Raw genomic sequence first — 13,277 nt, 5'->3', positions numbered from 1 at the left:
GCGATGCTCTAAACACAGCTCTACTTAATACACTGACACAGGGTCGATTTACCGCGTGAAGAAAAATAAATGACAATATTGTCCAGATCTGGACAAATTCGGACCCAGTGTACTGTACATGAAGTCATCATGTGTTCATTTATTGTACGTTTTTTCCGCACGGACCAAAGACCTTTACTGTCACATACAGTATTAGAGATGTCAGGGGTTGACACTAAGGTCTCAGAGGCACTTTCCGTTGGCCAAGTACAGGTTAAGCTCTACTTGCCCAAAGGTCATGCCCACTTGCCCGAACGGTAAATCAAATTAATGTTAAATCCAATCGATAACTGCCGAGTGGGGACATTTAATGCATTTTTCCTCATCTGCATATGATGTTAATGTTTCAAAATGACATACACATCTGCATATGATGCTAATGTTTCAAAAGGACATACACATCTGCATATCGTCACTGTCGGGCAGAAACCTTGTATCTCCAAGTTTCAAGTTTGTACGTTTTTCCACCAAGTAAAGCCCTGCTTCATCATGCAAGGCTGTCGCACAAAAGTAGTGAAAACAGCCGATCGAGGCGTTGTGTGCTTGTAGATCTGCTGTTTTCACTAGTTTAGTTCATTTTTAAAATGATAAATACATGTACAAATGGTACGAATGGTCTTGGACATACAAGGTTTCCACCCGACAAAGACGATATGATACTAATGTTTCAAAATGACATACACATCTGCATATGATGCAAATGTTTAATGTCTCTCTCTCGCTCTGTCACTTTTAATATCTGTCTTCTTCCTTCATATTTTCTCACATGTTCCGCTCACATCTCTACTTCCTCTTGGAACACATCACTCACAATCAACATGTTTACATAACTTCATCGTTCTTCCAGTGTGGATGCTCACATCATTAGTCACTATGCTGTAGTTATCCTTCTCGGTGTGGACGTTAATACGTCATTTCGTAAAGCAAAGCCCTGCTTCATCATGCAAGACTATCGCACAAAACGAGTGAAAATAGCAGATCTACAAGCACACGCCTCTAAGCTGTGTAGACAGTTAAGTGCATACTAATAGGTGAGACAAGGTGGCTCTCCCCAAGTCTTTGAAGTTGCTGAGATTAAGACAGACAACCCATTAGGATAGTGGGTAGTCACACAGTTGGGAGGTGAGAGTACAATAAAGTGTCAGTGAACTCCTGCAATTTGAATCGAGGAATTGATGCGGAAAGCAAGAATGGGTGATACATCCTACTGCCTACATCAACGCCTCGCGATGGAGGTGTTGTGTGCTGGTAGATCAGTTATTTTCATGCCATGTCATACTTTTGCCCTTCTCATATCTCTGCCACTGTTGCCCCGATCCATGCCAAACTTTGCACACACACTCCTTCCACTACTTCCACCCATCATTTCTTAAATGGCCCTCTTCTAGCACCACCATGAGGACGATTTTCTTAAACACATTTTTGGACACTGCTCCTACAGATTTTGCCTTAAAATCACACAAAGCGGTACACAGTATGTCTACAGTCATGTCATCAACATGGATCTGTCCCATTTAGCGCCACCATCAGCCTGATTTCTACATGCGAACTAGCGGTCGCTTATCTCCCGATTTTGGGAGTCTTACTGGTATTGTATTTAAAATAACAAAAAAGGAAGGTTTTGATTTTATATCCGACAACGACGATAGGTTTCTCAGAAAAACTGTTGGGATTGAGAAGACATTTAGTAGGATCAGCCTCTGGTCTTAATGGTTGAAGGAGCAGCACAATCCCAGTGAAGTGAATCGTAGGGATGCATGGGGACACACACTGGCTATAGATTATTGAACATGTTGACCTTTCACTTACACAGGAACATTTCACTGTACTGCCTGTCCAACCTACAGTATACATACAGAGTACCACCTACAAACACACAGACAACATTTTTCAGTCTTTCTAAAAAGCTAGTGAGAATGACAGGTGGGTGGTGTGGGGGGGGACAGCGGGGGGGCCGGTGAGGCGTGTCTGTGCAGGGAGGGGGACAGCCAGGCTCTCAGAGAAAAGCCTAGTCTCCAGGGATGACACTTTCACTACAAATGGCTTCAGACAGCCAAAACAGCTTGTTCCCTGTCTCTGTTAAACGGTTTGATTTGCTCCCTGTTTGTCGTCTCGGCTGTTGTAAAAAGGTAGTGTGTGTACGTGCATGTGTTTTGGGCCAGGGTGGAGAGGTGCTAGGGGGAGTAGGAATGGCTTCTCTGTCCTGCAGTTTTCTATGTCTGTCTTACTCGTTCTTATTTAATCAGACATTCTGCTTGCACCTTTACCTTCTCTTCTGTGTCCATTCTCTCTTTTAGTGGCATTATGTCTCCCTGTCCTCTCTCCCCTGTCCCCTTTTGCTCTCGCTTTCTCATCTGACTTTTTGTCTTGTTAACTCTCTCTCTCTCTCTCTCTCTCTCTCTCTCTCTCTCTCTCTCTCGTTTACTGTGCACCCCCCCCCCCCCACTCTCTTCTTATCTCCGTCTCCCCCTGTCTTGTTGTCTCTCTCTCCCCCCATCCCTCTCTCTTATCTCTCTCCTCCACTCTCTTTATCCTCGTTTTACCTCCCGCTCTCTATAAACTCGATTGATGGCTCAATCCAACACAGATCAAGGTGAGAATTACAATTTTCTAAACTGCCACACGCACGCACGCACACACACACAGACGCACACACACTGAAATGCACACGCCAGCGCATGTCACACGCAGCATGGTGGGAGAGGTATTCATTTTTTGTAGCGTGACGGAGAATGGCGAAGCTTCCTCTGACAGACTGACAGTCCATTTACCAAAAAAAAAGTATGCCATTTATACACCGTCTAGACAGCAGGGTACAACAACACAACCTGAATAGCAAAAGCCCTACACAGACTATACCTGAGCTTTTAACACTTATGTTGCAATGATTTTTTCTCTTCAATGTCTCGCGTTGCCATGGTTACCATAGACTTCCATGTAATTGTGCAATTGTGTAAAAAGTGCACGCCCATGCCTAGATGATGCACCACGTGTGTAGATGCTGTTCACAGCTTTCAAACAAAAAAATCCGCTTGGAAATCCGTTCAGGCATTCATGATTTATCAGCCATTATGTTTTCTTCAGATGTAAACAAACATGGCTGCCATGTTTGAAAGAATGAGTTGGTATGGGGGTTAAACATGCAATTTCGCGATCGCGATCATGCCTAATACATTTCTGGAGGTCGAAAAAAAAAAATGAAAAAAAAATGTTTTTTTTTTTTTTTTTTTCAAAAACGGCCCAAACTCGGGAAACTCGGGGTTGGCACAGCGGTAGTACCAATACAAACTCGGGAAACTCGGGGTTGGCACCATATGTGTTAAACATAATGCTAAGGCAACCGCAGGCGTTTGTCCGGAATGTATACAGCATTATACAGTTAACACATAACTGTATGTTTGCCCTGCATGAGGGTAGGGTTGGGATCCAGAACCGGAGGAACCAAAGGAACCGGATCCAACACTGAGAAACCGGAAACGGTTCCATCATATTTGGTACCGTTTTTCCGAAACAGGTTTATCACACTCTCAGAGCTGGTACGGAATTACAATATCAGTGGTTATCAAACTTTTTTTCCAAAGACCACTCTAACTCTGAGATGGTACAAATGGAACCGTAAGGGTCCTTTTGTACCATCTCAGAATTACAGACTTCAAATGACTTTTTTTCTATTGATTACTCATGCAATGGAGACTTGAGTTCAATAATATTTGTTTTGTTTTTTATCGCATTCCCAAGACAAAAAATACATTAAAACCAGTAAGACTCCCTAATCGGGAGATAAGCGACCGTAGGTGGCTTATCTCCACAAATAGGGCAAAAATGTGTTTTTCCAAAATCTTCCTGATCCATGTTGATGACATGAGTGTAGACATGCTGTGTAGTGATATTCGTGATTTTAGGGCAAAAACTGTAGGAGCAGTGTCCAAAAATGTGTTTTAAAAATCGGCCTGAAGGTGGCGCTAGAATAGGGCATGTGAGAAATGAGGGGTGGGGTCTCCGCGTTGCCTTGGCGGACGAATAGGTACCGGCCCCGGCTCTCCCGGACGCTCCTAGCCCGAGTTACGGCATTTTATGTGCGCTGCAGTGGCAGGGGGTCCTCCACTGGGGGCGCCACCACTTTTGCATCCGTTCTGGAGCACCAGGAGTCGGTGGTCCCCGGGAATTCCCCGTGAGCAGCCCCGTTGGGGTGGTCATTTGCTCATTTTTGCACATTTGGTCATTTTTTACATCTGGGGGTCCCCCAGGGACCTGGGGGTCCCTGGGGCTCCGGGGGTCCTTGGAGGTTGTAGTTTGGCAGGCAAGGAGTGTGTGTGTAAAATCTGGCATGGATCGGGTCAAAGGGTGCGGAGATATAAGCAGGGAAAAAGTGTGACGTGTGACGTGTGAGCACATTTGGTCATTTTTTACATCTGGGGTCCCCCAGGGACCTGGGGGTCCCTGGGGCTCCGGGGGTCCTTGGAGGTTGTAGTTTGGCAGTCAAGGAGTGTGTGTGCAAAATGTGGCATGGATGGGGGCAACGGTTGTGGAGATATGAGCAGGGCAAAAGTGTGACGGACTCACTCACTCACTGACAGACAGACAGACAGACAGACAGCCTGTGGAGGTTTTGGTAGTAAATGCGACCTATGGTCGCAATAAAAAAAAGTAAATGTACCCTGACGGTTTCCCCATCCAGTGCCATGCATTTGGGTCCCCATCCAGGGCCATGCATTCGGGTCCCCATCCGGAATCATTGGAGGTAAATTTACTATATGGAATGTATGTGCAAATAGAAAATGTTATTATTTTATTCTGATATTAACCTTAGATTAGAAAGTATTATGTTTTTATTTATGTATTAGGACATGCTAATGACATTCCATCTCTCTCCACACATGGACAAATGACACTATTTATTAAATAATTAAAATATTTAAGGAGTATTACATTTTACTTTTTGTTATAGGGGGCAATTATAATGTATTAAGGCATAGTTTTGCTTATTTGCCAGGGATCCTTTTAAGAGGAACCCGGAATCCTTAAAATCCTAAAGGATCCAAGATGAGGGGAGTGATAAAAGCACAGAGAGGGCAATAGCAGTTATCAGCCCTAAGGCTGATATGGCTGGAGCTGACCGCTCAGCACAAGTGAAAGTGCCTCTGTGCCCTGAATGGCCTCCCCAGTGGAAGGAAACTCAACATGTCAACAAACGTTGCAGAAACTCGACCTCCAAACTGCTGCATGTGGTGGAGTAGAATTCACAGCTGAGAATTGAGAACTTGAATTCATAAAATGAGGCTATGGGGTTTGTGTGATAAACACCCCAGCGTCAAACAGCATCTGTGAATGTTATGAAATGGATCATTGCAGTCGGTTGTTTTTGTTTTTCACCCCACTAACCCAACAGGTCTCAAAAGTTTTTGTTTTTGACCCCACTAACCCAACAGGTCTCAAAAGCTTATGTAGTTCAGACCAAAGATCTACAACAAGACCAGTTTAATGATTTAATAATTAATAATTTATGCTCCATTGTATAACATGTCACGTGCTGAAAATAGCCTCATACAATCTGAAAGCTCACAATGCATTGTGGATGCGAAGCGTTGTGAACATGATGCTACTGATATGAGGACATAATGTATTATGTATGCAGGGATTGCAGGCACACCACACACACACACACACACACACACACACACACACACACACACACACACACACACACACACACACACACACACACACACACGCACACTCGCACACACGCACACACACGCACACACACAGGTAGTGAGATTGAAGATTGTATAGGTAGGTGATTATTCTGCCTGGAGCAACGACATCATCAAGCCTTATTAGAGCAGGATCAATAAATCATAATACTGTGCGTGGGCCATGTGCGCACGCATGTGTATGCGTGTGTGTGTGTGTGTGTGTGTGTGTGTGTGTGTGTGTGTGTGTCTGTGTGTGTGTGTGTGTGTGTGTGTGTGTGTGTGTGTGTGTGTGTGTGTGTGTGTGTGCGTGCGTGTGCGTGTGTGTGTGTGTGTGTGTGTGTGCGCGCGCGCGCGCACGCGGGCGCATGCAGGCATATGTGTGTGTGTGTAGTACACAGGTAGGCTACATAATGGCAGTGTTCTGTTGCAGGTAGCTTAAAGATGGTCGATTATCTTTTTGAAAAACATCAGTGGTTAATGTTGATCTTTTACAAGGGAGGAAACACTGAGTAAAATAATATAAATATATTTTTCTTAGGCAAACCCAGTTTCTGGTGCTTTTGGGAGAATTTCTTTTTTAATCCAGCAACGGTGAAGTGATTGCAAATAATTGCCATCTTGTGTACAGAATACTGTATGTGAGCAAGTGTTGATTTAGCTCAAAGCCATTTAACTGTCGTGTAAAAGCAAATGCTGCTGAGGTTGAAATAATTTCTACCTCTCTGTAGAAATGTTAAAAGCTCTTATTTAGTTTCCCAGGATTTCCCTCTCTTGTAGACGACAAATCACAACAATATATATTTTAGTACACGTCGGCTGTCTAGGCGCCATGACTCTCAACCTCGCTAGTGCTTAAAACATAAGCGTCAGCTCAAATAGTGAACACTGCTGGTAAAGGAATTTGTCTAGCAACTGCTGTGGATCACGTGCCTAACATCAATCTACAGGTAACTGCTTCCATGAGTATTTAATGATACTTTGTGATTATATAATCCTAAAATCTCTCCTGCATATAAAAAACTAACATATAAAAATCCACTAGATTTCTACTTGTTTTTTTGTGATTTTGTATAATTTCATCACTGTTATTTTGTCATTTGTGCACTACAAATTCAATTGAACAAATACAAACATTGAATGAATCAAAATGTAGATTTGTCTACAAAGTTAACCACTAACATTTATATACTTTGTTGACTGGAGTCTCTCGGGAGTCTATACTTGGTCCCCTTCTTTTTGACATCAAATCTCTTTCGACAAAATTGTTTTGCTCCAGAACATGGACAGTAGGGTTAAAGAATCCAAACACAGTGGGAAGTGCATGCACATTGTCAGTGTATTTGCACATTTATAGTAACGTGACATTTGTCCTAACTATTAGGAGCACAGTGGGCACTATTAATACAGTGCATGGGGAGCCGTTAAGTATATCTTGCTCATGGACACTTTGACAGTGTGCAAAGGATTTCTCAGATGGCCTCTCTACCCACTCAGCTATGGCCGTCCTATGATGATTTATGATTTACCAGGCACTTTGACCAGTAGAAGTTGTTATTGGCAGTGGTGTGCGTGCGTGCGTGCGTGCGTGCGTGCGTGCATGCGTGCATGTGTGTTTGTAAAGAGGGGTGAAAGGTGTGGTGCTTTAGGGACCAGTCTGAAACGTTGCTCTTCTCTGTGTTCCAATAAAGTGCATCGTCAGCTACGAGTGTACGGCAATACACTTTTATTCTTTAGTGTTTATTCCGTTGGCTGGCACCTCACAAGGACCGGTGTGCTGTGCACCTTTTGATAAGCGCTTTAGGGACCCGTCAGTGTTTTCCATCCACAGGACCGGATTATGACCCTTCGCGCCAGCGGGTGTTACCGACGGGTTTCCCTGGTTTACCACTTCTTCAGTAGCCATTTGTTTCAATATTTCGGTATTTTACCAGTATTTTATCAGTATTTTACCCGATATTAGGTCCCTCCTGTGTGTGTGTGTGTGTGTGTGTGTGTGTGTGTGTGTGTGTGTGTGTGTGTGTGTGTGTGTGTGTGTGTGTGTGTGTGTGTGCGTGCGTGCGCGTGTGTGTGTGACAGCCCTTTGGTACATTACGTTTTATGGCTCAAAATAAATATCATTACAGTTTTTCTAAACGGTTTAAAAGAAGTTCCTAAATAGCTCAATTGCAAGTGTGGATGAGTTACACCAATAGGTCATTAAGGTATGGAGACTGAGAGGCTTTGGAGAGTTTTTTCCATGTGTAGAAAAAGGAATAGTTTGACATTATTGTACTACATGATAGCAGGACTTGTGCGTGTAGACTAGTGCAATTCATATTCAAGTAAATACCAAGCAATTGTGCTTAGAGTTTTGCAGACAACATTATTATTGTTGATGCACTAGCTTCAGGTTTTCACCATTGTGTGCACTGTTCCAGTTTTTGTATGCTAACAATTGTATTGTTCCCTCGGTGGGAGCTGAGAAGTCATTTCCCTCTCCTCTTGTTCATGTGAAAACCTCCTGATAGAGGGAGGAGAAGGGAAGAGGCACAATAACTGCATTTCACATGACGGAAAAATGAATTATTCCTGTGCTGTGGAAGGGAGAGCGTGTGTGGGTACCCGTGTGTGTGTGTGTGTGTGTGTGTGTGTGTGTGTGTGTGTGTGTGTGTGTGTGTGTGTGTGTGTGTGTGTGTGTGTGTGGTGGCACTGTGAAGTGATTGGGCGTTGTGATACACAAGGCGGGGGAACAGTGATTGGAGCATCGATCTTGTTTCCTCGAGAGACGAGAGAGAGAGAGAGAGAGAGAGAGAACAAGAGGGTAAAGAGAGATGATAAGAGAGAAAGAGCGAATGAGAAGGACAGAAACAAAGAGAGAAACAAATTCAGCTCTAGAGAGCGAGCAGAGAAGGAGCAAATGAGAGAGAAGAGGAGCAAGAGGGGATATGAGAGACGTTCTATTGAGAAAGTTGTTCTGCAGACAAACATGATTTATGAATGATATGTTGAGAACAGAAGAAGCCATGATGGAGAGGAATAAACACATACCGGTATGCACATATTTTGGACATATTCAGTCAGACAGAGAAACAGACTATGTATTAAGTGGACCAACAGAATGTTTCCTCTCTTCTTCTGAAGCCAGAGACGCATTCACGCATGCACACACACACACACACACACACACACACACACACACACACACACACACACACACACACACACACACACACACACACACACACACACACACACACACACACACACACACACACACGCAACACCAACCTACTTAAAAAGCTGGAATATCCACTGTGTTGGTGTTCATTTGACTCAAAGATTGAATTAACACTCACACACATGCATGAGAATGAGGGACCTTGTTTGCACACGCAGATGGTGTTATGGTTTTTCATATTCATACTCTTTTGGAGTGCGTGTGTGTGCGCGTGTGTGTGTGTGCGTGTATGTGCGCGTCGTGTGTGTACTTGTTTGTGCATGGGGATGTTTTCCATTGTACATGAAGTAGTGGTTCTAGGTAAACAGGAGCACAGACTAATCCTTGATGGAATGGTAATTCGGCATTAGCATGTCAATACACAGTTTAACAATAGTCTAGGAACCCACAAACATATCCTGTTCCTGTATGCTGGAAAAACTGTTCTTGGACAACTACAGTTCATGTGGGCCAAGCTGAAGAGGACACATGCTCCTAAAAAGCAAACCGTTTTGTAGCATAACCTTCAACTGATGAAATGGTCTGCATTTCTATAGCGCTTTACAGCGTGTGTTACATTCACACAACGACCGCGGAGGCAACCACTGCAAGAGAAAGCACCAACATGCTCATTCAATTCAATGTCTTGCTCAAGGACAATTCAATACAATAAGCCCAAAGGAACCCGGGGTGGGATAGGGACGGCTGCTCTCTAGTACCTCCTGAGCCACTGCAGCCCTCGCACATTGAAACATGCATAGATAGAATGGGAGAATTTACTTGCTCTCTATCTGCGGTGAGTTAGAAGGAATGCAGGCGCAGAAATACATTTCAGTTCATAAATCAACATTTACAAGCAGGCAACAGTGCAAGGAGCCATAGTAGGGCCATAGCGGTAACATGGAATTATAACTGTGATTCCCACCACAGAAATAGGAGAATCAGGCAACATGCTGTGTGACACATCATCACTACAGAAACAGTATCATTTGCTTTGTGTAAACTACACTGAATGTACGACTTCAGAACTGAACAGAACCTTTATGTGTATGTTCATGCATACAATTACAGATCAATAGAGATGCTATGAGCAAAATGTACAGGTGTACAATGTTTCATAGTAGCCTATGCATACAAATATAGAAACAGTTGGAATGTTCTCTGTAAGATTTGCATTCACAGAGAGTGCACAATTGTGCAGTCAGTAAAAAAGATCATGGTCCATAAATGCAACAGAAATTTGTATTTTCTGCTATTAATGTAAATGGAAAACATGTTACATTATGAATGTGTAACATTATTGTGCAACCATCTCTGTGATGTGATAATGCTAAGTAGAGCTGTACCAATAGTTTACTTTAGTATTGGTGCCATCTCAGACCCTGGCCCTCATTATTCACATACTCACAGTAAATGTGTGTACGCCCAAATCTTTTCATTTATAACAATGTCATATAATTGTGGTCATTAGTCTATAAAAAGAAAAGACACATTTTGAAAAAAGTGTGTGATATAATCTTACTCAACTTTGCGATTTGTGTCAGAGGAAAATGTTTACATAAAAGAATATCAGAAATCACTTAAATCCTTCAGTAAGCCTGAAGGATCTGTCAATACCTGCCCACAGATGAACACCACTTTAACAGGGTGTGTGCAGGATTACTGTCCATAACTGCCCACAGATGAACACCACTTTAACAGGGTGTGTGCAGGATTCATTTGGACAGCCTGCAGCAAGTTTTAGGCATTTGGCATTTATATGCTTCTATTGCATGTTTAAAAGCTGCCATCATCATGCTGTCAACACAGTATGCACACTGCACAGTAGGTCGACAATAACACAGATGTTAAACAAAAGAAAACACTTGAATAGCCAACTATGACATGATAACTCTTCAGTCTTCACACCTGTCCTGTAGCGGTGTAGCCCATAACAATTGCATACAAGCAATATGCAAGAGAGGCGAATGCTGTACGCTATAATATTCGTGATCTAACTTTCAGGGAAATTTCGCTCTTTCGAACGACTGTCATTTAGACAAAGGAGCGTCGGGAGGGTTAGCGACTCACCCCATGGAGGTTAGGTTTAGGGTAAGGGTTAGAGTTGGGTGTCGAAAAGATGACACGTAGTAACAGCAAAACGCTCCCCTACCTTTCTTGGAAGCACGCACACACAAACTCGCGCACGACCGCACATCAAGTGAAAGCAAATTCTCTAACACACTATTTCCCAAACAGTGGGTTGGGACCCATGCTTGGGTCGCGGACCAATTTGTATCGTTTGCGAGTAAATATTCCCTTTTTTCATTGCTACATTTAAAATATATATATATATATGTTATTTCAAAAGATTTTAAAAGGTTTATCAAAAAAAGTTTTCATTAATTAAAAACTATTCCAATATGTTTCAAAGTATTTCATGAAAAAAAATATATATAATCATGAATAAACAACAACTAAGATGTAATGAAAATAGCAGATCCCAACGCAGTGATGCCTTGTGAGCTTGTAGATCTGCTATTTTCACTATTGTTTGGGTCCTGGGCAAATATCTCATTTCTCTTTTGGGTCTTGAGTTAAAAAGTTTGGGCCCTAACAGGCCACAGCTGATTGAGCTCAACTGTTCTACTGCCAACCCAGCAAGTCCACAAATGACAAGTCCAACAGGGCATGAAAATGTATCTCTTTGAGTCCGTCAGTTTTTCTCTCTTTTTGAGCGGTGGTTACACCGTCTCCTATACGTGGCCGTGTGTGTATGCGTCCGTCCGTCCGTGTGTGTGTGTCTGTATGTAGCCTGCAGGCCTGCAGTACCTTTTATGACCACACATGTTAAGGGAGGGGCGCTGTTGTTCAGGCCAGGCCAGACCAGGCACACACACACACACACGCACACACAGGGGGGAAGGGGGGGGGGGTAAACCACTGCTCAGTTCACACGGGTGTGATTTTTTTACTTAACAGTAACCGGAAGTCCAGAACACTCGCTCCAAACTTTCCCCCATTTTTTTGGCAGACGCAGACCGCTTGCCTCCAGTGATTCTTGTCACTGTCATTCTTGAGGTTAAGTTTAGGAATACGTTTATGGTTAAGCTAAGCATACCTATCCCCGGGTTCTATGTTCCCCAGGTTCTATGTTCCCATTTACCATCACAAAAAAGGTTCTATGTTCCCCGCTCAACTTAAAAAAGGTTCCATGTTCTCCACTCATCCAAAAATGCAGGGAACATTCATTACTAATTATTAATAGCAACTAAAAACACATTACGAATACTAGTGGGACAGGGGTCACTAGGGACACCTGATGACAGGGCATCTGGACGAGTGGCCACCTGGACATCTGGTTGAGCGGGGTCGGGGAACATAGAACCTTTTTGTGGGGAGGGAGAGTGGGGAACATAGAACCAACCGGGGGAACATAGGACCTGGGGAACATAGGGAGGACCCCCATAGTTATACTACTGAGGTTATGTTTAGGAATAAGTTTGGTTTTGGCATACTGAGGTCACATATCACATTTAGGAATATACCTGGTGGCAGCGACTGTTCTGAGGTCACCGGATATGACCCGGGATGAGAGTGATTTGGGGCGAGCGTTCTTGTATTCCTTTATACCAAAATAGCAAACAGATTAAACACAAGTGAGCTTTTCATTACTTTTGCCATAAAGCAAAGCCAAACTCTTCTCACTGCTGGAACTCCTATTTTATCGGAATATTGTTTTATGTCATAAAGTCAAATTAGTGTCATTTGAATTTGCCTCAACAAAACAAAAGTAGCCTGACGAGCCTCTATATTCAATTGTACAGCATCATCAGCATTCCAAGTGAAGCAGCTTTGAACAGTAGAGAGGAGAGAAGGAGGTGCGTGTGAGAGAAATCATTATGACTTTCACCTGGTGGTGCGCGGCGGTCTCTCCTCCTCTCGCTCCGCCGCCGGCGACAAACAGCAGCTCGGGCAGCTTCCTCCGGCTCAGCACCAGCAGATAAACCAGCGCACCCAGCCATACCAGCACCACGGCGGCCACCGCCAGCTTCCGACAGAGCCGCTTCATTATTTTGTCACGAGGAGAAACAACCGCCGCCGGCGCTGCATTGCCCCTACAGATGAACGTTAGTCACCGCGTAAAAGAAGAACGAGAAACAAAAAATTGTGCGGTGAGGAAAAGTGTTTCGGCCGGTCCAGCGCAGCTGACGCTAACTACGAGCTTTATCCTTCTGCTTAGTATGAGAGAGAGGGAGAGGGAGAGAGAGAGAGAGAGAGAGAGAGAGAGAGAGAGAGAGAGAGAGAGAGAGCTCTTGTTCTCTGTCCTTTCTCTCCTTCTCCTACTTGTGTGTGCGTGTATGAGC

The 13,277-nt window shown here is 43.6% G+C and overlaps 1 protein-coding gene across 1 annotated transcript in view; it reads right to left on the bottom strand.

Annotated features, from left to right (window-relative positions):
• Positions 1–12,982, bottom strand: part of galnt14 (UDP-N-acetyl-alpha-D-galactosamine:polypeptide N-acetylgalactosaminyltransferase 14 (GalNAc-T14)) — a gene marked incomplete at both ends in the record, with an annotated part of 177,534 nt that extends 164,552 nt beyond the window's left edge. The window contains one exon of the mRNA XM_080744560.1: positions 12,824–12,982. Coding sequence (XP_080600686.1) covers positions 12,824–12,982 — 159 coding nt within the window. The remainder of the gene's footprint in view (positions 1–12,823) is intronic.
• Positions 12,983–13,277: the final 295 nt, after the last annotated feature.

Source organism: Nannobrachium achirus, assembly GCF_963921795.1.
Source record: "Nannobrachium achirus genome assembly, chromosome: 16".
Taxonomy (NCBI): domain Eukaryota; kingdom Metazoa; phylum Chordata; class Actinopteri; order Myctophiformes; family Myctophidae; genus Nannobrachium; species Nannobrachium achirus.
This window is presented reverse-complemented; position numbering and strand designations above follow the sequence as displayed.